Below are 24,967 nucleotides of genomic sequence, written 5' to 3' on the forward strand. Positions count from 1 at the left end.
ATTTCTTCTCAAACCCCAAGGTGGCCCTCTATAGTTGCAACGAGGTCAGCTTTCTTTCCCGCAGTGCTCAGTCCGTTCTTCTGACAGTACTCCTTGAGTACGCTGACGGTCAGCTTGGACAGCTGGAAATTGGAGGGGAATCAGGAATAGATGCATTAGTTGCTCATATCTAGGTATCAGTATAATGCTCTGTTACACTTCTCACACATCTTAGTCCCATATATAGATAGATATTAGGATATAAATCGCAGAGGAAGGGAGCATCTCCAATACCCTCGATCCGCACCAACCCTCCCCTGCAAATCCTGCACACGTCTCTTTCACCATCGTCTTGGACTCCAAAAGTCACATTCGACATAAACATCAGCCGGGGAGACAGTATAGAAACTGACGAACCCAATGCTCGGATACGAGCTGGAGCTAACGACAAGGAGTCCCATACGCTGACTAAATTCTGGGCATTAAATACTGTAAAAGTGGAAATTTTAGCGGTGTTGAAATTTTCGCACATTTCGCGCAATTAGAAACTACCGCAAAAATAAAAGCATGCGAATATTTTTGCTTGTCGTATGTTCCAGTAGTTAATATCTTTGATAACGCAGAATTAAAAACACGTGAAACTCTTCTTACCCGGCAAAGCGCGAAAAATTAGTCTTGCGAAAATATCCACTTTTACAGTAGCTGTCTGTAACATAACTGACTACACAAGCCTGTACACCTTTGTGCTGATAACAATGCATCAAATTGCTATTAAATACAGGACAAATAAATCTAGATTATTGCAAACATCCAGCACACTGGTTCTTCCAGTCCCTGAGAGCCATAGGTGTGATTTCAGAGGATCCTTACTCGACACAACTAAAAATTATATTACTCATATTTCAAGACATTTTGCGGAATTTTTCAAGAGCTGGACATCCTGCTGGTAAAGAAAAAAAATCACTGTAGCATTGGTTACTGGTCTGTGACTTTAGAAAAAAACAGGTGGGTAAATAAAATAAATAAAATTCAAACGGTGCATCTTTGACGGTGTGATAATTTCATTATTTCAATCCAAGAATAAAATTCCCTATCTCATAATCCTGCATAAATGCAGGCACAGACCGCATACCTTGTAACCTAAAACCGCTCTGCAATACTGCAAAAACAGAAATTTTTGAGTGCATGAAACTTTTGCGAATCTTGGCTCCTCGTGAACTTAATAACACAAGGACCCAAGATTCGTAAAAGTAGAATGAAGGCAAAAGCATTTGTCTACACAATGCATTGCATACCAGTAGTGATTCACAAAAGTTTCATGCCAAGATAAAGGCCGTCCACTCCAATTCGCGAAAGTTTCATGCCGGCAATGTTACAGTAAATAGTCAATTGAAATGTGTGTTTCGTGTAGAGCCTTTTGACATAACTACGGTAACCATACCACCGGTCTGCATCAAATCTATTCTTACCTTTCCTTCTCTAGCCTGCTGTGCGACATCGATGGTCCCGCCACCCTCCTGGGGATTGAATCAGATATGGTCATGGGAAAAGAATCATTTGGACAGAAATTAAGATGCATGACTTTGACATGGAAGAATATGATCCCAAAGATTCTATTCTTTAGGTACATTCATATCACAATTACCATGGTATTTTATTACGTAAGTCTCCGATCGAGACTACATGTCTCATCGGGTGTAATATGAGATCCCGCTGGTCACGTGTGTGGCAATTCGTTGGCGCGTTTTGTGTGTGTGAAAAGGATTTTTCACAACCCTCGAATATTCAAGAATTTCGCGGAAATTCTTCCTTTCGGACTTATCAGAATAATGAAAGAACAGAAGGATAGAAGATCCGCTGGCGTGGCCGCGGAAAAAGAAAACAAAGAGAAGAAAACTGACCGCGCAGCGGCAGAATCTTCGGGCGAAAACAGAGCAGCAATGGAGTCACAACAGGCGGTGAGTGCTAGCCAAGCTGACCGCGCAGTGGCAGCGAAAGGTACGGCTGCCAACACGGGCCGTGGACAGGGAGTACCGGCGGTGATGGAGGCTGGCGACCGCGCGGCGGTAGCGGCGACTCGGCCTCGGATTGCTACGAAATCCAACTCGTCAAAGTTGACAAATGATAACTTTGGGACCGTAAACAGTCGTCTTGATAGACTCGAAGGCTTGCTCTGTCAGTTCATGGAGGCTCTTCCCAATAAAAGGGAAGGGGTGGCAGGCATGGGACATGCACAGCCAGACCGACATCTTGATCGCAGTGGAAGTGATTCAGCCTCTGCTTCAACTTCTAACGTTAGTGCAGATTATGACTTGGCACATACAGAAGAAATGGATATTGAGGATGATGACATGGTGCATGCCTTGAGTGCAGGGCATAGCTCAGAGCTGGAGTCGTGCGTGGATAGGGCAGAAGCACAGACAGTACCAGCTTTTGCTGCTAAATTTGCGGTGGCATCAGATATTGGACAGCCTCTTGATGAGGAGCTAGCAAGCTCTGTCAACTACTTGATGAGCCATCATCTGGAAGAGAAAGTGCTCGATGAGACAAGTAGCAAATACCCAGTGCCGTCGAACTGTCGAGGGATCGACACCCTGAAAGTGAATCAGACGATCTGGGACAACTTCTCTGCCCCTGTTCGTACGAAGGATGTGAAACTTCAGAGGGTCCAAAAATCCCTAACAAGAGGTATCTCGGCTTATGTCAGCCTGCTCGATCCAAGCAACATATCTCCCGAACAGCAAGACGTTCTAGCTTTGTTGTGCAATGCAAACTTTGAGATGAATGCTCTTCGTAAAGAATTGATCAAGCCGGATCTGAACACGAAATTTACTCATCTCTGCAAACCAACAAACCCTGTAACCAAGTATCTCTTTGGGGATGACTTGGGCAAGCAAGTAAAGGACTTGCAAGACCAGCACAAAGCGGCGGCCGGAGTGATGAGAGGCGGGTTTAAAAGACCCAAGCCGGCCTATCACCCCTACCCAAGCCAAGGGTCTCAACGCAGATACAAGGAAGCTGGTTGGGTGTCGCGGACATCCTACGCAGATTCGTCAGGGAGCACATCTAGGCCTTTTTTAGGCCAACGAAACCAGTGGAGGAAGAGGACCCCACAAGCTCCCCATACGTTTACCCCGACAGCGTCTCGAGAGGGACGCCAAGCCCCACAGTACCGGAAGCTCGGCCAAGGGCAGGGCAGGATGAAATAGAGCAACTCCCAAACAGTGATGAGGTAAGGGAGACAATAACATCTAATGTCAATGATATTGCAGTCGGAGGTCGACTGAAGCTACAAAACGTTGTACATATGCACAACTGGGGAGAGCTTACATCTGATACATATATTTTGCAAGCTGTACAGGGCTACAAGCTTGAATTTGACCCAGCTAAATATCCCCCTTGTAGGGAAAAACCCCTTCATGAATTCAAAAGAAATTCTGAGGAAATGGCCTCGATTCAGGAAGAAATCAACAAGCTGGTTGAGAAAAATGTCATAGAAGCATGTGAACATGTAGAAGGGGAATTCATATCAAATATTTTCACAAGGCCAAAGAAGAATGGCGGCCTCAGGGTCATCTTGGATTTGACAGAATTAAACAAGAGTATTTTGTATCAGCATTTTAAGATGGATAATATCAAGACAGCTCTACCGCTTATTTCTCCGGGAGATTATTTAGCTTCAGTCGATCTCCGAGACGCATACTTCACGGTTCCTATCCACCCAGATTCTCGAAAATTCCTGAGATTTACATGGCAGGGAAGGTTATGGCAATTTCAAGCACTTCCCAATGGGCTTAGTTCAGCACCAAGGCTCTTTACAAAACTGCTAAAGCCTGTTTTGGCAACGCTCAGGGAGCAGGGCCACATTGTAATTGCATATCTAGATGATACACTTATCATTGCAAAAACTGCCGAGGAAATGCAGGCAGCAGTGAGCGCAACTACTAAGTTGCTATCAAATTTGGGGTTTATTGTTCACCCTGAAAAATCAGTTTTAGAGCCTACTCATGAGATTACCTTTCTGGGTTTCAATCTGAACACTCTGGATATGAGTGTTAGGCTTCCAAAAGAAAAACAGGAGAACATAAAGCAGTCTTGTAAAGGACTGTTGGCTACTGAGAAACCTGTTATCAGAACAGTTGCAAAGGTTATTGGACAACTAGTGGCATCATTCCCAGCAGTACAATATGGCCCTCTCTATTATAGAGCCTTAGAGAAAGACAAGATTCTTGCCCTTGCAAGGAACAAGGGACATTTCGATAGGCATATGACCTTGTCAAGAGAAAGCATCCATGAAATTCAGTGGTGGATATGGAACCTTGAGTCACAGTTTAGCCCAATGCAGAGGGCAAAACCAGATGTGGAAATCCACACAGATGCCAGTGGTAAAGGCTGGGGGGCAACAAATCTGTGCACTTCAACAGGTGGCAGATGGAATAGTGATGAGTTGAAAGAGGCAAATCAGAATAAAATTAACCTGCTAGAAATGGTAGCAGTTAGTCATGGGCTAAAAGCCTTTTGCTCAGAGAAAAGGAGCAATCATGTACTTGTTAGAGCAGATAACATAACGGCTGTCGCATATCTGAACAATATGGGTGGCACAAAATCTCCCGAATGTAATCAAATGGCCATTGATATTTGGGAATGGCGTATTAGTAAGGACATCTGGCTTACAGCTGCTCACCTACCTGGGCGATTGAATATTGAAGCAGATCGCATGTCTCGAAAATTCTCGGACAGCACAGAATGGATGTTGAATAAGAGCATATTTCAACGAATAATCAGGAGATTTGGTGTGCCTGAAATTGACATGTTTGCCTCCCGCCTAAATAAACAGGTAGACCGATATATTTCTTGGAGGCCTGAACCAGAGGCCTGGGCAGTAGATGCCTTCACAGTTGATTGGAGTCAGTGGGAGTTTTATGCCTTTCCCCCATTCAATCTAGTGCCAATGTGCTTGCAGAAAATTCAGAAGGATAAGGCATGTGGGATTTTAGTGGTGCCCAATTGGCCAACACAGGTTTGGTACCCTATCCTTAAGAGTATGCTGGTTGAGGAACCCATGTTAATTCGAAAGAGTAAGACATTATTATGTCAACCAGTTTCAGGCACCCCACATCTTTTGAATAATCACTTGTCTCTATTATGTTGCAGGCTTGGATGGGACTTTACGCAGAGCAGGGCCTCACACAAAGGACAATAGACATCATAGCTGCGTCGTGGAAAGGATCCACTAAAGCACAGTACCAGGTGTACATCAGAAAATGGAAAAGATTTTGTGCAGAGAGACACATTAATTATTTGAATGTCCAAGTTTGTGATGTCCTTGCATTTCTTACAAATATGTTAGACAAAGAAAAAGTTGGATACAGTAGCCTGAATACAGCCAGGAGTGCCCTTTCCACGTTTCTCATAGTTGATGGTGGACGACAGCCTCTTGGGTCGCACCCACTTGTAAATAGGTTTATGAAAGGAGTTTTTCATTTAAAGCTGCCTGCTCCTCGCTACTCTTCTATCTGGGATGTTAAAGTCGTCTTGGACTACCTCAGAAAGCTGTCTCCATCCAAGGCACTTAATCTGAAGCAACTTACTCAGAAATTGACTATGCTGATAGCACTTGTTTCTGCACAAAGGGTGCAGTCTCTTCATGTTATCCACCTGGACAGGATGAGGTGGAAAAAATCATCTGTTGAGATTTCTTTTGAGAACACACTGAAACAAAACAAGCCTGGAAATACGGGATTCAGTGTCACACTAAATGTATACCCTCCAGATAGGAGATTGTGCATAGTGAATTATATGAAAGAGTATGTGCAGCGGACACAGAATCTAAGAGGGATGGAGAGACATTTGTTAGTAGCTTATAAGAAGCCTCACCGTCGTGCATCAAAGCAAACAATTGCACGTTGGATTAAGACTGTCCTACATGACGCTGGTGTCGATACACAGATCTTCAGTGCTCACTCCACAAGGGCGGCCTCTACGTCAGCAGCACAAAGGAGTGAGGTGCCTGTGTCAGAAATCCTCTCAAGGGCTGGATGGGTGGCTGAGAAGACATTCCGCAAGTTTTATTGCAAGCCCTTACAAGATACTAACCAATTTGCCCAGGCTTTACTGAAAATGTGACTTGGCAACTTCAGTCTGCATATGGAATGGCAGTCTGCACAGAGTGCACAGGTATGTCTGTCTGTAGTGATGCCGTTGATGGCTTACAGATGTATTGTTCTGTACGTGACTACAGGGCTTTGAAATCTCATATTACACCCGATGAGACATGTAGTCTCGATCGGAGACTTACGTAATAAAATAGGAAGATTAAATGAGAACTTACCTGTTTGAAATTTAATCTTGATTTTATAAGTAAGTCGTAGAGAAGAGACTACATCCCTCCTCTTCCCACCCTGCGACTTACATAGCCTTATGCAGGTAAAGTTCTCAACATCTTCATCTTCCTATCAATATATCCTGTAGTCTCGTACAGCTTTAAAAAATTGCCACACACGTGACCAGCGGGATCTCATATTACACCCGATGAGACATGTAGTCTCTTCTCTACGACTTACTTATAAAATCAAGATTAAATTTCAAACAGGTAAGTTCTCATTTAATCTTCCTATTAAATACCATTAATTTGTTGGCACTGTTCTCAATGGAAAAATACCATGATGGTATTAGATACTGCAGTAATACACTTAGTACTGGTCTCATTCATGAAATACTGTGGTACATGTACTCCTGATAGCCATGGCACATGTTCATATCTCCAATGGGAATAGATCAAAAGTGTGTCAGGTCACATGAAAAATACATGGTTTATACCATCATAATAAAGAGCACATACTATTGAGAAGAATTTCTCTAACAGCAGAATGAGGTTTCCATGGCACATGACACTAAATATGATTTATGAACAAAGGTGTTTCCATGGAAACTTCATCCACTTAATCACCAGGTATGTAGTCAAACTTCTCCTCTAATCCTCTGACCAACATAGTTCCACCCCGCAGAGTGTTGTCATGGAAACTCAATCCGCTTCATCAACACAATGTTGGTCAAAATTCTTCTTTTCTCATCTGGATAAAAATGATTCTTTTTTTTTCTTAATTGCAGCTTGTAGGAAGCCACATATATGTAAAACCATGTTTGTCCGTTAGTTACATTTCCATTCTATCATAATTCTCGGTATCGCCCATGCGCGGAAAATTTCTGCGCACGCTGAAGAGCTCTGTCACAGATGCACTGTAAGATTCCTCGGTGCCCTTGTTCGCTTCCGGTTGTCTCACCCGAGTCGCAATTCCCATACGATTCCATGGAGTTATTTGTCTGCTTTCCCGTTGTTACCCCTTTTTTTCTTGGCTATAATTCAGCTTAAAAGAGTTGAAAGTTTCTAAGTTTTACTGATTTGATGGAAAGTGAAGAAATCTTCATCAAAAAATACCTCTCAATAAAGACGGAGCGTGATCTGAGTGCATGTGCAGTCAAAACTGGGGCAAGTTTGTCCTGTGAGCTATCCCATAATGCATCTAAAATGCTGCTCTGTGCACGGTACCTAGGTATTGGCGATACCGAGAATTCTTAAGTGCCACCATCTGCAAAGTTCCATTTTGTCTCTGGGGTCTCAAGACCTCGTATCTGAAAAAACGTGTCTTAACTTTTTAATTTTCATACATCAAGTATCAATGTTGATGTCAAATAATGAAGAAACATTTTTTTCGATGGTATCAATAATTGTAAAGTTTTAAAACTCAAATCAGATTTTTTTTGTATTCAAAATTGAGTCAGGGGAGTTTTTATTTTGTAGTATGCTGACTGAGATACCTGGCCCTGCCATGCCACGAATGATATCAACATATGATTGGCTCCATGATTGACTCCCTGGCGTCCTTGGTCTCACCTTTCTCCTGGCTGCTGGCTTGGCGGTGGGGTCATAGCCCTCTGGGTAGACAGCATCCCGGAACTCTCGGATGAGGGACCCTGCCCTCCTCTCAATCATCTCGTTGTTTGGTGCTGATCGTGGAAAGAAAATTTTTTGGGAGGACGAAAACATTTTGATTTACTGGTACTTGCTGTCTTAATGTCATGCCCATACTGTGCAACTGCTGGCCTTTTTTAAAGATTTGACGCAGTGTATTCACATCTATGCAAATTTTCAATTTAGAATAGATTTACAAAATGACCAAAGAGCTTACCACATGGTTTTTCTGACTGACATTGGGGGGGGGGGGGGGGGGGGGGGAGGGGGCAGTCTCACTCAGACTTCAGGCGATGGACTTGCTGCCCCTGGACTACCAATGATATTAATAATACCGGGCACTCCCGTCGTAACGAACAAGGTTCTAACGAAATTCCGGTTACAACGAAGTAAAAATTCAGGTCACAACATTATCAGCTCCATGTATCTTTATTGTTTATTTGTTCGGTTATAATGAAATTTCGATATAACGAAAGAAAACTGCTGGTCCCGAGATCTCCGTTATAATGGGAGTCCACTGTAGGCCCCATAGGGTATTTGTAATGCTCCTTACCACTACATCTTAGTGCCCAAAGGCCCCAAGAAATTCCTAAAAGAGCATAAACAGAAAAGAGATAAAGAAAAGAAGGACAAAAGGAAAAACAAAGCTGTTAATCAATCATAATATCAGTTTTGCTTAATAGGTCAGATTGTTATCACATGTCTAACCTGTGTGGTCTGTGATTTCGTCCGGTGCATCCCGGTCCAGGGCCAGGGCCTCCAGGTTCCGGAAGTGGGTCTGCAGGACCGGGTTCTCAAAGTTCTCCGGTGAGAACTTGAAGGTCAGCTTCTTGACTAAATTCTTGGCCTTGTCAATCTGGTCAGGATTGGCTGGAAATTCAAAATATATATGAATAACAACAAAAATACTATAAATCATGATACCTATTATGACAAGGATGACGATGATGATGATGATGATGATGATGATGATGATTATAACTATAGTGAGAATCGCAACAATGATATTAATGGCACTCATAATAATGATAACTGGGGGGTGTTTCATAAAGCTGTTCCTACAGTTACGAACGACAAGAATGACTGGTGATCAGTTCTTATACTGAATTATTGAAATTCTGATAAGTATGAGCACATCAGAATGTGTTCCAGTCGTTCTTAAGTTGTTCGCAACTCTAAGGACAGCTTTATCAACCCCCCCCCCCACATATGATAATTAGGAGTCTCTTTCACTCAAACCTGAACTGGAGATGATATTTATTTCAAAATGGCATATAGTTATGAAGACCAATAATGTCTGGGGGGAAAGGTAAATGCCAATAGGTGCCCCTAAATTTGTCAGGATACCAAATCTTGATACATGAGGCAGCATCAACAATAGGGAAATAAGGAGCTATGATGCCATAAATGGGCATTCCAGATGATTTTCACAATTTCACATTATGTAGCAAAAAAATAAATTGACAGCTCACGTGTAGATTTGTGGAATTTATTGTGGTCCTTGAGCAGAGAAACCAATAAACTGAAAATCTTAAACAAGGAAAAGTAGAAATTACGCGGTGCGTAATATATGTCCCCGCCGGAAGTAGCATTCAGTAGCAAAATGTACAATATAGGTGAAAAGATCAAGGTCAAAGGTCAAAGAAGTCAAAGGTCAAAATTCTGTGTAAAAGTTTTGAAGCCCTCACCTAGTGCCATCACATAAAGCAAACGGAATCGAAATCGGGTTAGAAATGGCGAAGGAGTAGCATTTGGTAGCAAAATATACAATACAGGTCAAAAATCAAGGTCAGAGGTCAAAGAAGTAAAAGGTCAAAATTCTGTGTAGAAGTTTTGAAGCCCTCATCTAGTGCCATCACTTAAAGCAAACGGAATTGAAATCAGGTTACAAATGGCGAAGGAGTAGCATTTTGTAGCAAAATGTACAATATAGGTCAAAAATCAAGGTCAAAGGTCACAGAAGTCAAAGGTAAAAATTCTGTGTAGAAGTTTTGAAGCCCTCACCTAGTGCCATCACATAAAGCAAACGTAATCAAAATCGGGTTACAAATGGCGAAGGAGTAGCATTTGGTAGCAAAATGTACAATATAGGTCAAAAATCAAGGTCAAAGGTCAAAGAAGTCAAAGGTAAAAATTCTGTGTAGAAGTTTTGAAGCCCTCACCTAGTGCCATCACATAAAGCAAACAGAATCGAAATCGGGTTAGAAATGGCGAAGGAGTAGCATTTTGAAGCAAAATGTACAATATAGGTAAAAAAATCAAGGTCAAAGCTCAAAAAAGTCAAAGGTAAAAATTCTGTGTAGAAGTTTTGAAGCCCTCACCTAGTGCCATCACATAAAGCAAACGGAATCGAAATCGGGTTAGAAATAGCGAAGGAGTAGCATTTTGTAGCAAAATGTACAATAAGATGGTAGGTCAAAAATCAAGGTCAAAGGTCAAAGAAGTCAAAGGTCAAAATTCTGTGTAGAAGTTTTGAAGCCCTCACCTAGTGCCATCACATAAAGCAAACAGAATCGAAATTGGGTTAGAAATGGCGAAGGAGTAGCATTTTGAAGCAAAATGTACAATATAGGTCAAAGGTCAAGGTCAAAGGTCACAACTGAAATTCTGTGTAGAAGTTTCAAAGCTCCCATGTAGTGCTATCATATAAAGCAAACAGAACCAAAATTGGCTCATAAATGACAGAGAAGTAGCAAAGTGAACATTTTGATCACACACGGACGCACAGACAGACGGACGGACGGACGGACGGACGGACGGACAGACGGACAGACGGACGGACACACGGACACACACACGTTCGGAGCCCGTTTGATAGTACCCTGCTCGAACTCGTTCGGCGGGGACAATTACACTGAACAGTGTTGATGACATGAGAGCCTCACATATTTCAAAGTTGTGTGCAGACAGTGTAATTCTATTACAACACTGCTTGCTCAAAAAAATCACCTGCGAATAATATATGCAGGCCTTCTTCTTTTGTTCTACTTCCTTGAGCCTCAACTCATGCATTCTTATGGTGAGGCTGCCATGTCATCATCCTTGTTCATTGCAATTTGTTATAAATTTGACAACATTCTCATCCCTCACCCCAATCACTATAAATTCTGAAACTCAGCACTCAGTTTAACTACTAACTTACAGTCGTTCCAATGTAAAAGTTAAAAAAAATCATCCGGAGGTCCCCTTTAAAGCACCTACCATGGCACAGCTTCTCTCACCTTTCGGGGCTTGCTGGAATTCCAGCTTCCTCATGTCATCGGCAAATGGGAGAAAGATGACGTGGAATCCGGGCGGGGCCACTTGAGTGTTGTGTTCATCTAGCTCCTCTTTCTGGACGAGAGAGTGAATGGTGGTGACGCAGTACAACCTCATTATAAAAGGGTCAGATATAACAAACCTGTTATAACAAGGTGACTTTGCAGATCACGACTCTTCATCTAAATCTTTTTCTTTGCAACCTGATACACATAGTGAGAAATCTGATAACAGCAGTAATTGTTACATTTTTTGGGGTTCTCATGATAACAAAGTTCCCCTGTCATAATAAATAACCATTGCCATGCTGAGTCTGAGGGGAAATACTGTATATGCCATATATTTGGCTAGTCTAAATTTTTGCAAATCGGGACTTCCCGAAGATTTCGTGAGTGTTTAAATTCACGATTGTGGAGTACTGTACTGAACGGAGAAATGTATCTGCTTGCGTCACATTCATAGCGGGACCAGAGTCATTATTTTCGTGTGTCTTTAATTTCGCTTTAAGGACAGCTTTATCAACCCGTCGTGAAAATAAAAACCTCGCGAAATATTTGGCATATACAGTAGCGGGTACACAGCAACTTGTCCAAGTATGACATTGTGTGAGATTTTGATTTGTTTTTTTCATATTTATCTTCTTTCTTTTTTTGCTGCGATCAAACCCGTGACTCAACCTTGCCCACTGACCTGCGGGACGAGGGCGACAAACTTGGGCGGCGAGTTCTTGCGGGGGATGTAGCGGCAGACGGCGACCACGTTGCGCTCGGCGCACCGCTGCAGGAGCGCGTTGAAGAGCGTGCCGCTGCCAGCAACGGACGTCTCATCGGGAAAGAGGAAGTGTGCGGGGCGGACATGGAAGTACTTCTTGAGGGTGGAATGTGGCTTGAAGCCCATAAGAACCAAACCTGCATAGAAAATAAAAAAGTGGGGGGTGTGTGTGGGTGTGTGTTTGGGGGGGGGGGGGGAGGGGGAGAAGCATATTCAAGATCACTTCATATTTATGAACCTTGAATACAACAATGTAGAGCTTAAAATAAATTATTGGGAAGTGACATGAACCACATTTTCTAATACAGTCAACCTTGCCTAAGTCCAATCTACTTGACCTGAAGAAATAGCTTCAAACTTAGTAAAAATTCGACCTTCGAGGGATTAAAATCAATAGCACATGAAGAGAAGAGGACCTGAAAAAGATTTAGGCGATTATTTTACTTATGTGAGGTCGACTTAGGCAAGGTTGACTGTACCCTGTAGAACAAAAAAAAAACAAAAAGTTTCTCAAACTGCACAGTAATTGATTACTTTGTCCATTCTGGTTTTTAGCATAGTTCTGACCATTCAAAACCCATATTTTTGCTATATTAGGAAACAAGCCGTTGTTAGCCAATGTCTAAAAAGACCCTACCACCCGAGGTTATCCTACATACATTGTAGGGAGAGGCTGTTCTGTCACAAGAGGGAACAAACCATAAAACTGTGCTCACACAACGTAATCTCAACAATTTCCCTCTGTGTTCAGAAAACCCCATCTAATGATTCACATGATCAAAAACTGTTCTACACACAATCATACATGTATGTATCTCGAAAAGGGGGATAGCATGAAGACATGAGTGCATAAATATGCTTTCTGTCAATCCTAAATGCTCCTGATGTTGAGATGAACCACATCTAGCACATTTATCTAACTTGCGTACCCGCATCATCAAACTTCTTGACCTGGTCCACTTCGTCCTTCTCAAAGACGATATTCCTTCCACCGTACGTCTGATACTTCTTGATATCCGATGGCATGAGAAGTTCCCCAGTATCCTGAAACGACCATAAAAAGTTTTGCAGATAAAAGTGGAGTGAAGATCTGATGAACACTTTCGAAGTCTAAGAGATGTTTACATAACTTTTGGAGAACATACTGATGCAAATACCTGTAAGTCTAAAAGTCTTGCACATTCATCACCTACTGAAATGTTGCAATAGACTCTACAGCACTTGCTGGTTTGGAACCCTTTTGTGGTAGGAATGTCACGCAGGAACTATATCTGTCTGTTTGACAGGTCAAAGTCAGAACTACACCTATCTTCATCCATCTTGTGATGATGGTCATTCAACAACATTCTGTCTGTAATTCATCGCATTTTGTCAAGATGCCTGATGGTATTTGTACATGTTGCAGAATGTACTACATAAATGCTTTTAAAGTGAAGCTGAAATAAGTTATTGAAGAATGAATCAACTGAATGTTCACTCCGTAAAAGATGAAGATATCTCTGCAAACTAATAATGAAGCAAAACAAGCTACAAATGAAATGCTCAAAATTTATCTATCCTTTTACATCTGCTTAAAAAAGAAGAAGAAAATTACCACTGATAGAAAGAGTTTTACAGAGAAAGAAGTATGCAAACATAGGAGCAGCACTATTTGTATGATATCTCAGGCACACAACTGAAGAGTCATTTTGACACTGCAAAGCTGCACACAAATATACAAAGCTACACGTTACACTACAAAGTTATATACTCTACTGCAAGCCACACTCTACACTACAAAGTCATACACTACACTACAAAGTTAAACACTATACTAAAAATCTACACACTACACTACAAAGCTGCACACTTAACTACAGATCTGCAAATTACACCATTAAGCTCCACACTACACTACAAAGCTGCATGCTACACTACTAGGCTACACACTACACCGCAAAGCCACTCTACATTGCAAAGCCATACACTGCACAACAAAGGAACACCAGACTCTACACTATAAAAATGCACACTACACTACAAAGCTGCATACTACACTACAAAGGTACACACTACACTTCAATGCAATACACTACATTACACTACAACACCACACAACACTACAAAGCTACACATGATTCCACAAAGCAATCTATTACACTACAAAGCTGCATATTAGACTATAAAGATATACTCTACACTACAAAGCTAAGCGGGACCTGTAGGTCTCCTCACCTCGCAGTACATCTTGGACTTCGATTTCAGCGGCTCATTGGTCTGACGGTACAGCTTGACAGGGTAGGGCTTGTTTTGCTGCCTCACCAGATTGTAGCTGACAAAAGAAGGAAGGCAAGATAAATGAGCTTTGAAATTTAGTGTCCTACTGTACTAAGTGCACATAAGCAACAAATATGGCCACATATATGCATTCCATTCACACCTGCCAGTCTCTAATACATTTAACCCATATCGGGCCAACGCACTTGTGTACACAAACACCGCAGTGGCCCAGCACCGTTTGCGCACACACGCCGACAGGCAAACAACTCTCCAAACAATCGCTCTTCATTAGCAAGCAATGAACAAAACATAGACAAGTTATCAGTCATTTGAAAGAGGATAAAATTCCCTTTAAAATGGTATATGACATGCTGCCATTAGATTCACAGTGCAGTCATAGTACTCAGCAGAAGTGAAGTACAGTCATCCAAAAATTACGAAATCAATTTATTCGTTTGCTTTCATTCATGGATCAAAAATAGCAAATGCTGTAATTTTACACATCCAGTACCGGAAATGAAATGATCAGAGTGTCAGCCTTCTGGACATATAAATATCATGACCATTGATACAATAATTGCAAATTTATGTTTATGTTTATGACGATGAAGTCATCGCGAGTGCACGCTAATTCGATAGTATAATGTGTGCATCCTATAGTTTGTTGAAACGAAACTCGTCACGATAGATACACTCCTACAGCTTTTCAGTTTCGATTGAATTATACAATTGTTGTACATACATGTGGATGAACATGTGGGAATATTATCACAGTCGAATCATCGCCCGGCATGTGTCCAAACCTCCTCAAAAACTGCGGCAGAAAATCCAAAATTCAGCATTTCGTATACCTGTAGATAGCACCCACTGATGCTTCGTGGTTATTCGCGTTATTTCATGAAAACACACATTTTTTTCGATGATTTTTACAATATTGTTGGGGTTCGACTGACAAATCCTTCTTGAATTATTGCAGACAGTGTAGCAAAGCATTCTGGGATATGTTGTCAAAGGTTAGAAGGTGAAAGAACTTTGGAATGACGTCGTTTATAAGTCATTTCTTTCACTACGGGATATTCCGTACATGGCCCCTGCGGCGTTTGGACGAAATACGGAATATTCCGTAGATGGCCCGATATGGGCTAATGTACATGAAGGGAAGGAGCTGATACTCACACGCCCACACCAAGTTCCAGCCCCTTGCCCAGGGAGAAGGGGATCCGCCCCATAGTCCTCTTTTTGTGCTCCTTGGCTCTCACCCTCCCGAGGAGCTGCTCAAACTTCTCCGACGGATCCGGCAGGATACAGTCCTCGTCCTCGCTGGTGTGAACGATGTCCTGTGGAGACATGAATACCAGAGAAACGTTTAAAGGACAAGTTCACCTTCATGTACATGTGGATTGAGTGAATGCAACAATATTTAGTAGAACACATCAGTGCAAGTTTGAGGAAAATCCGACAATCCGTTCAAAAGTTACAAATTTTTTAAGTATCTGCGCAATTACTGCTGGATGAGAAGACTACTACAGTGTGTGATGTCACATGCGTACAACGATATAATGAAAATAAAAAGAGAATTTCAAAAAAATTTACTTTTTGAATAAAGTGCACATTTCTTGGACTTGTTACTGATGTATGTTAAGGATAATATTATTCCCCTTGCCTTCCGAAAGAGAGAAGTCGAGTGTTCTTTTGTTATGCGTGAAAAGTGAAAATAAGGTGAATTTTCTTATACTTTCTTTATACCGTTGTACTCATGTGACATCACAAGCTATAGTAGTCTTCTCATCCAGCCATGACTGAGCAGAAACTTTAAAAATTCGTAACTTTTGAACGGATTGTTGGATTTTGCTCAAACTCTCACTGATGTGTTCTAGTAATATTGCTGCACTCACTCAACCTACATGTCTATGAAAGTGAACTTGTCCTTTAATTCACACTACAGACACACACATGCACACACACTGTGTTCACACTACAGATTGCCTATTGTGTAGAGGAAAGTTCCTCGTTTGTGTGATTTGTTCAGTCCCACATACTTATATCACTGTTATGTTTCGAGGGTGGGGAAGTATGCAAGTTTGGGTAACTTGTCTATCATTTGCAAGTCTATAATACCCCCAAACATATGAATAATTTTTGTGCAAATTCAAGAAAACAAAAACAGATATCATGGAACACAAGAAAGGTTGATATCATTATCAGAATAAGGATTTTTAAAAAAATCAATTGACCCTTTGGTAAACAGTAATGAAATTTGGCTGTCAGCTTTTGGACAAATAAAAATACAAAAATTACATTTCACTCATACTTCGTACAGATCAATAAAATCAGGCATCGTTCTATTTTGAACAAATAAACTTCGCAAACACTTGGAACATTTGCAATTCATGAAGGAGACACTGCATACCTGGTAGAACTCTGTGAACCTAAACTTGGCATCGGTCCGCGTCAGGTGCATGAGCTCGATCTCGATGCCGATGTCGTGGAGGTCCTTGGCCTTCTGCTTGGCCTGGCGCTGGAATGGCACATTGTTCTCGTGGGGGTGGTCATTGTTGGTGAAGAGGAGCACTCGTTTGTGGCCTACTTTGTGTGGACTGTTGGGTTACAAAAGAAAAACAAAGCACAATAGGTCTTATAATTACGCTATTGATAATAATTCAATATTGCAATAAGCTGAAATATGAACAGAAAATATGACATATAAAAAGAAAAAATCTTTGTCATTAATCAACAATTCATATACTTCTGGGAAAGAATTCTTTCGATTTTTTAATTCTTTCTTTATATTGCTATCCATATGTGATGTTATGAACTCTAGTAGTCTTCTTATCCAGCGATGAACCTCCCAACACCATCTGATTTCAAGTTTGGTTTTATCGCCGGTGCTAGTCAGAGACTCCAACCCAAAGCACCTTCTGATCAGGAGATTCTCCAGCCCGAAACCCCTAGCAAACGGGAGACTCCAAGTTGATGTGTGCGAAGTGCGAAGTTCCTAGGGTTCTAGACGTTCTCTGGTGCTATCTAAGGCTTATTTTTTCAACATACGATAGCAATAAGTAAGAAATCCTTTCCACCGGGAGACAGAGCCAGGGCAGGAGAAATCAAATCTCAAACGGGAGAACGGGAGATTTTGCAAAAATGGGCTTTCGGCGGGAGATCTCCCGTCGAAAACGGGAGAGTTGGAGTCTCTGGCTAGTGCTGAGATAGCACTTGCACTAGCACTAGCACCAAACTTGAAATCACCCACTGTTTGTGACTGGCTGAAAAGACCTTTAACTCCACTCACTTCCTCCGACTACACAGGGACATATTATTAACGACCTTTGACCTACCACTGAGAGAACATGTTGGAACACGTCCAGAGAGCGTCGCTGAGGGAGAAGTTGCTGCTGAAGCCAAACTTGTTGGCAAAGTCGTCGTTTCCGTCTAGAGTGCACAGAGAGAGTTGAGAGACGAGAGGAGCGCAATTCAAGGTCAGAGAGTTGTAATAAGGTAGACATCACACAAGCATGCCAAAGTTCACACAACGCTGAGATTCTTAAAGGCATAATTTACCATTTGCAGATAAAACTAAAACCCAGCATTAGTGCTTCAAAATAGTTCCAAAATGTGAGTTAGGAATAGAAACAACCAATGTTAAAATTTGAACCAGTATAATCGATGTTAAATACCAAGTGTGAACAATAGTAAAAAATGTTTCCAGACTAAACCATCTACAGTTATGGCTTAATGAGAAAATAATTATATTTCCTTATATTTTAGGCTTTACAGCAAAAATGTTATATGGTAGGATGTTTTGTGATGCAACTGACCTACACATATGCATCAAAAGTGATATCTGGAACATTTCTTAAATCACTGCTCCCAAAGGTAATCAGTACCTCTAAGTTTCGGTATAAGCACATTATCTCATCTTTACGAGTCCATTTTTTTTTTACCCAAGACAGCTTGGTTTGAAAAGAAAAAATCTATCTGGCAATTTTTTTGTTCTTTAACTGAGGACTTTAATTCATGCAAATCTATTCTTGCTTAGTATATGATTGACAGCAACAATATATCTGTCAGATAAATTCAAATGATGCACCTTTGAGGAAGTTCTCCAGTTCCAATATTCTGCTTGCACTGGGCTGGTCTAATTCCTGTTGGAACAAAATAAACACCAGAGCTTGAAATCACAACTAAAAATGTCACCTCCAGAGCGCTGATAAGAGAGAGAGGAAAGAGTGTAACTGAAGTTGAAAGGCAAATGATACAATTTCCAATTTATGCAACAAACTTCCTCTTTCTAATGTCAAACTGGTATATGAGTAGAACGAAATACATCTGGCTATCTGCTCACACTGGCCGACACATGAACAATAAAATCCCAACTTGCCCATCCCTTCACGAGAAGTGCATTTTCTTGCATGAATTGTACCACCTAGAATCAAGTTGTGTGTTCCCAGCCCAGATCACATCAAACTTTCAATTCAGTTTGTATCAAGGGTCTGGTAATGAGCCTTTTTTTTGTTTTGCTCTATTTTTGTTTTTGTTTTGTTTTTAACCAATATTGAACCTTACATTATTCTTAAGGGCAATTCCGCGGTTAGTAACGTTACATTTGAACAAATTTAGAGATTTGTTTTTACTACTAAATCACCATTTATTCATTTAAAGCCAAAATTATGTCAAAAACATGTTCATCATTCCCAGGTTTATGATATAGAAAAGAATGAATACAATCCAAGAAATAATAGCATTGCTATGGCAACTGAAAGGGCTGGTTAGTAACGTTACGACAAAAGGACATGACAAAAAAATCAATGTCTTGTAACAAAAAGTGTGCAAAAATTCAAGTTACTTCAAACAAAGTGTTGCATTAATTTCAATTATTGCATCATGACAAATGTTCACACAATGTTTTTTAGCAGTTCGACCAATAATTTCTTAGCTAGACCCCCAAAAGCATGGTTAGTAACGTTACGGTTAGTAACGTTACATTTGTCCGGAGTAATTCCGCAGGTCATTTCACCCTTTTGTAATTGACAAAATGTCACATGACTTCTGGAGTATTTAAATGTATTTATCTTTTACCCTTTAGCAAAACTTTGAGGAAAAAATTTCAAAGGAACCCGCTGTAATTTGCATTTAAGTGAATTTCAGCATCCCCAGTCCCACATGTACATTTTAAATGATGGTTTTAGATCTCGGGAAATCAATAAATACGAAAGATAAAATCTACTGAATTTAAAAGACCTTAATGATTGGTGAACATCCATGGCATTAGTTGATACCTAGATTAAAGAGTAAGATAAAGAGGCACATTTCTTTTATCCATGTCATGTCCACCTAACTGCGGAATTGCCCTTAAGATCAATAAAAGAAAAAAAAAATCCAGTAGGGCTACAAATTTGAACAATTCCCGAACTACTGGCAGCTGAACTTAAAAATACATCTGGGTTTTTCTACTACACTGCAGAGACTATAAACTGGGACTTCTAAAGGCTTTACTACCCACTTCTCAGAACAATTTTCCTTCTTTTCAATAGAAAACAAACAACATGACTTTGTGATTCACCAGTCTAACAAACAGGTTTATGCAGGACCCTACAGGACCCTAACTTTTCCTTCACTTGCCCATCAGGCAAATAATATCATCAATTTGTACATTTCTACTTGCCTGAAGGAAGAAGTACTTGACCCGAAATGACATCAATGGAAGCTTTTGATTTTCATATCAGAAGTTGAAATTTTACTTGCCAAATCAGACAAAAATAATTTTTAGCATTCTTACATTTTTTCACTTGCCCAACATACAGTTTTACCTCCCCCAGGCAAGTGGGCAAGTACTATTGTCAAGCCCTGGTTTTAGGCATGCACTACCACTAACCTGGATCTCTATTATCACTAAAGAGTAGGGATGCCAAACTTTTAAACAAGACAGCAGTATTCTAACAGCGGAAAAGGCATATATTTTTTTTGGTGAAAAATAATATTTTTACCTTTCATGCAATAGACATGTGTAGTAATAAAATTTGGGGAAAACAGCATTTTATATAAAACCTACAGTATTTTTTTTTTTTTTGGGGGGGGGGGGGGAGGGGATGTGTGGGGGTGGGGGAAGAGTACAATCTGTTGCAAGAAAAGTTATATTTGGCACCTCCACAAGAGTTTATAGATTCTATGAACTAACCTGGAGGACGTAGATGTACTTGAAGCTCGCATTGTTCTTATCCTTGTCGGTTCCAAAGAAGACCACGCCCATCAAGTCCTTCTCACTGCTGATGATCTTATTGCTAAGAACGCTCTTAGCACACTGCACGATAGAAAATGTGATTCAAGGCCATTAATAAGCAAGGGTACATTACTTTCACCCTGCACACAGGCAAGAAAACAAATGTGACCGTGCATCACAAAACGAACAAAAAGTCGCACGCAGTGATTTTGTGTGAGGACTGAAAAAAGGTGAATGGGCCAACCTAGCCAATTTTGACTTTTTCACATTTTTCTGAAAGAGCAAGTCTTCTTCTACATTATGCTAAAATTTGGGATCATTAAACAAATAGGAAAGTGCGTTTTTTAGCAGTTTATCTTGAACACTTTTTGTTTGTAATAGTGTGATTTGGTGTGACTTTAGAGTCCCCTTTTCATTTCTTAAAAACCCTGTGCACACTCTTCACTTTCAACTCTAATAACTTTAGAAAGGATGATGCTACTGCTTCGAAAGTTGGCATTAATCATGGACAGAATGCGGTGATAAAACACACTTAATTTCAGCTTAATCTGATAATCCCTTCATTGTTGTTACTCTGGTAGTTTACATCCTGTTTTTTGTCCCATTCATCGCACAGCTACAACAGCTTGGTAAAGATTGAGCGCTTGAATAAACCCTGTGCTTCAGCGCCTCTTTTCTCAGTTCACACTTTTCCTGCGTGTGTGCTTATTTTTTAATATTTAGATAGGTTAAGAGAATCCATCTAAATTGAGTTATACATCATTTTAAAGCTTAGAGTCTGATCTTTCAGAATCTGCCCTTAACTAAAAATGCATGTCTGGCAACTTTTTGTTGGTTTTGTGGTGCAGGGTCACAAATGAGACACCTTTAAGTCTAGAACTCATCCGAGCAGTGCACTTTGACTTCAAGGCACTCCACCTGAACGGAGACAAGCTATTCTAAAATCTAGCGATTGCATGGGGGTTGCTTCAAAGACCTCTAGGCAACATTCTCCTAGTTTGGGGTATTTTGGGCCCCTCCTAGAGCATCCCACACTAATAATGGCTAGCAATAATGACAACAATTCAATTACTTGCCCATGGACTACTGGGTTAATTTGGGTAAACTCTTTGTTCAAATAACAACATTTAGACTTATAAAATAATGGAGCAGATCCTAATCAAACAATCGGTTGGGAGCATACATGTGACCAGGCATTTATTCTGTCTGACACATAATTTTGGCTATGGCCAGTCATTAGTGAAGTAATGACCAGTTATTAGCACTTTCACATTTCAATAGTGAATGGGCAAGATTTTATAGTTTTTCATTTACTTGCGATGAGGATGATTTATCAAATGACAAAGGATCTGCTTCATCATTTTATATAGCAAATAATACACATTATTTTGTTCGGGCACTAGCATGATCATTACTCATACTCATTACCTTAGCAACAGTCCAAACACCTTTGGCTTTCGCAGCGAGCCTGTTTGACTGTTCCAAAGGTACCCTGTTTGGGTAGTTCTTACTAATGCCCTCTTTATATGTACAATGTATATTACTAAATGCATGCAAGTGACAATACTATCCACAATGGCTAGCAATGTAGAAGACAGATTCCTACCTCAATGCACATCTCAAAGTGGCTGCGGTCATCCTCCTTCTCGAACATTTGCTCTGAGCAGTCGATGAGGAAGATCAGGCCATCTCTACCGACATTCTTCCAGTCGAAGCCTGCCTCCTCCTCTTCATCTTCAAGATCGTCGTCGGCATATCCTAAGTGTCCTCCCCAGTTGCTCATGGCGATGGTGGCAAGTTCTGTGTGAAGTGAAGACAATGAATACAACTTAGGAGTCACTGAACATTTCAAGGAAATGCATCACATACCTTTAGTTTTAAAAGTTATGTTCACTCACTGCCATGACCTCCACCACATACAATCAAAATAAAATGTCAAAACAGCTACAGTATTTTTAGTGTACAGATGGACCACAAGTGTTATCATACGGAGTGTAAAGTAAGTCAGGTAACATTGAATATTGCAACCAAAACTTCCACTTTGTATTGATTAGAACAATATGCCAACATCAACGTGTTATTCCTGTTAAGAGTACACTATAATGTAGACGGATAAGTCTGCCTTTTGTTTGGTGGCTCCTAAAACACTGGAGTTGTTTGTAAAGTCGGTAACTAAATACAGTCGGCCCCTCACAACAGATTCTTACATAAAACTCTGTTGTGCGGACTAATCAGACAACGGCAAGTAAGAAACAGAAGTAAGAAAAAGTAGATTTTCCCTTTTTTTAATTATAGACACCTAGTTCTAGACAGCTCACATAGAAATCTACGTTAGAACCTTGCGTTCTATTCAAATTTCAAGTCTAAAACTAGTACTTGAGACGAGGAACCAGCGAAGCTCACCAATTTCTCCATAGCAGAGTGAATGGAAGATATATCTGTTGTGAGGGACCGACAGTATCACTATTCGAGTATTCTAGATAGTCTATTTTATTACAACCGTACAGTTAACAAGGCTGTCAAGAAGGCACTGACTGATTAAAATTAAACTAAGGGCAAGAGTACCTTTTGAGACAGCCACCCAAAAGTGAGTGCGTGCATCCGTGCGTATCGCAAGCAAGGGTTAGGTTAGGTAGAGTTGTATAGATCTGCACTTATTTAGTATGGTTGGGTGTTCATAATACCGGCCACCTAACGTTTTTCTATCAATAGAAACATGAAAAATCTCACAATTTGCCTGAAATTTTACTCACGTGTGGAGAAAATACTCCGGATTCACGAGCGCGCACTGAAAATGCGATCTGAGGTACGCGCTCTAGATGGCGGCTTCGAACGCGTGGGGTGTCATTTTTTCTGCACTCAGTTGCCCTGTTCATTTCGACCGACCACCCTCACAATACGTATAAAGGGCACTTAAATGCGTTTTTTTCGACAGGCCGCTGTGTTTTTCTAGCCGTCATTTTTTCCCCAATAATATTTGAATATATTTTGAATCCTTCGATATTACTTTTGAAGGACTGTTTGATGAATTTGCATTGATTTTCATTAGGAAACTTTTCATCGTAATTGAAATTAATTAGATGAGTCGGTTTGTTTTTTTCACATTCATTTCTCGTCTCTGCTTCAACTCGTACGGTCGTAGCGGGCGACAAAGTAATTATGTCATGTGTAGGCCTAGCGCCTATGTGTATTACGTGTGTGCGCATGCACGATCGTACAAGCGGCGGAGTTTGAGAGAGCGGCGTAATGACAATTTTGCGGTCAAAATCGTCAAATTCATTACGGAAGGATACTCTACATCTAACGAGTCAGCAAAGGTAGGCCTAGTTATATGTAGTTTACACGATAAATCTTATTCGATTTTGCAAAATTTCGGTAATCTATTTGTTTTCGCCTCATTTTTACTCGGTAGCGTAGCCCAGTGAAGAATCGAACACCGTTGCGCGTAGTCCCATGCGTACATTTTCTTTCTGTACGCGCAATGCCATTATAGTGCGCGGTCGGTCGATATAGACCCGGTCGGTGTGTTGAACACCTACCATACTAAGCTAACATTAGCATGATTGGGGTGGCTGTCTCGAAAGGAATTCTTTCCAAAATAAGAACAAGAGGCAGATGTTTAGACTTCTAAAGCTAAACCCCCGGCCCCCCACAAATCGATTGGGGGGGGGGGGGGGAGGGACGGGATCAGACAAGTTTGCCGCAATGAGCAGTAGACTAGATCTATGATTTTTAGAATGAAGCAATGTTATAATACTTTACTAACATTTAGACTCTCGTCATTACCATGTGAACAAACAACAACAAAGAATCCAACCACACGAGTCGTTATATATGGGACTACGCACAATTGCCCTTCACTAAGCAATCTCAGCACTCCATGTTATTGTCCTCATTTAGCTCCTGCAAAAAAGAAGCGGTCACTGTTTTGATACTACGGATCATGGATAATGTTCATTAACATCTGAAAATAATCTTAATACATACATATAGACTTACAGGTTCGAAATTCGCACGAAATAGGGAACAACAAACAAACCCAATCCAGTCGAATGCGAGACCGAGACGTACGAGCGAGAACTTCGTGCAAAATGCATATCATGCACCGCACAGCAGCTAGAGTACATACACGCAGCGCTCGAGCCGCCGCGCGGCAGGCGCAGGCGCAGCTGCAGGCGGCCGGAGGCGACACTGCCGCGGCGCGGCCAGATACCCGAGCATTTTCACTCATGTCGAGGCATGCATGAACATATAACATGTGGGTGACGATTTCTCGCAACTTGTTTGAGGGCGCTAGACAGACCGCGATGGGAGCAGCTAAGCTGAGAACCTGAAAAAGCTGTAATCAGCCCCGACCCAGAGGCCTGTCCCTGTGTTGGACAAGTTTTGGGAATTTTAAACGCTGAACCATGTAGGAACTAACAATCAGAAACAGACAGGTGGATAAAACACTCTAAGAAAAGTGCTCGTCTCGCTCTAGATATTTTAACCTTTCACAAAAAGTTTTGTCG

At 41.0% G+C, this 24,967-nt stretch overlaps 1 protein-coding gene across 1 annotated transcript; it reads right to left on the bottom strand.

Moving 5' to 3' along the window:
- LOC139709739 (X-ray repair cross-complementing protein 5-like) lies at nucleotides 1-24,537 on the bottom strand. Its single transcript, XM_071621695.1, has 15 exons — nucleotides 24,456-24,537; nucleotides 22,063-22,256; nucleotides 20,415-20,537; nucleotides 18,327-18,381; nucleotides 17,575-17,668; nucleotides 16,650-16,836; nucleotides 15,416-15,576; nucleotides 14,195-14,291; nucleotides 12,910-13,024; nucleotides 11,900-12,117; nucleotides 11,173-11,284; nucleotides 8,660-8,821; nucleotides 7,874-7,986; nucleotides 1,449-1,496; nucleotides 1-122 (listed from the first exon to the last, which is right to left on the bottom strand). The coding sequence occupies exons 2-15, from the start codon at nucleotides 22,237-22,239 to the stop codon at nucleotides 9-11; spliced, it is 1,776 nt and encodes a 591-aa protein (XP_071477796.1). The 5' UTR covers nucleotides 22,240-22,256; nucleotides 24,456-24,537; the 3' UTR covers nucleotides 1-8.
- Nucleotides 24,538-24,967: the final 430 nt, after the last annotated feature.

Source organism: Diadema antillarum, unplaced genomic scaffold (assembly GCF_040938485.1).
Source record: "Diadema antillarum isolate AM-2024a unplaced genomic scaffold, OU_Dant_1.0 seq00001466_RagTag, whole genome shotgun sequence".
Taxonomy (NCBI): Eukaryota; Metazoa; Echinodermata; class Echinoidea; order Diadematoida; family Diadematidae; genus Diadema; species Diadema antillarum.

Excerpts from the sequence above, each read along its gene's own strand:
- LOC139709739 (XM_071621695.1), bottom strand. The coding sequence starts at position 22,239 with ATGAGCAACTGGGGAGGACACTTAGGATATGCCGACGACGATCTTGAA. Across the intron at positions 17,669-18,326 it reads ACTGGAGAACTTCCTCAAAG|ACGGAAACGACGACTTTGCC; the intron begins GTGCATCATTTG and ends TGTGCACTCTAG. Across the intron at positions 15,577-16,649 it reads GGTTCACAGAGTTCTACCAG|GACATCGTTCACACCAGCGA; the intron begins GTATGCAGTGTC and ends ATGTCTCCACAG.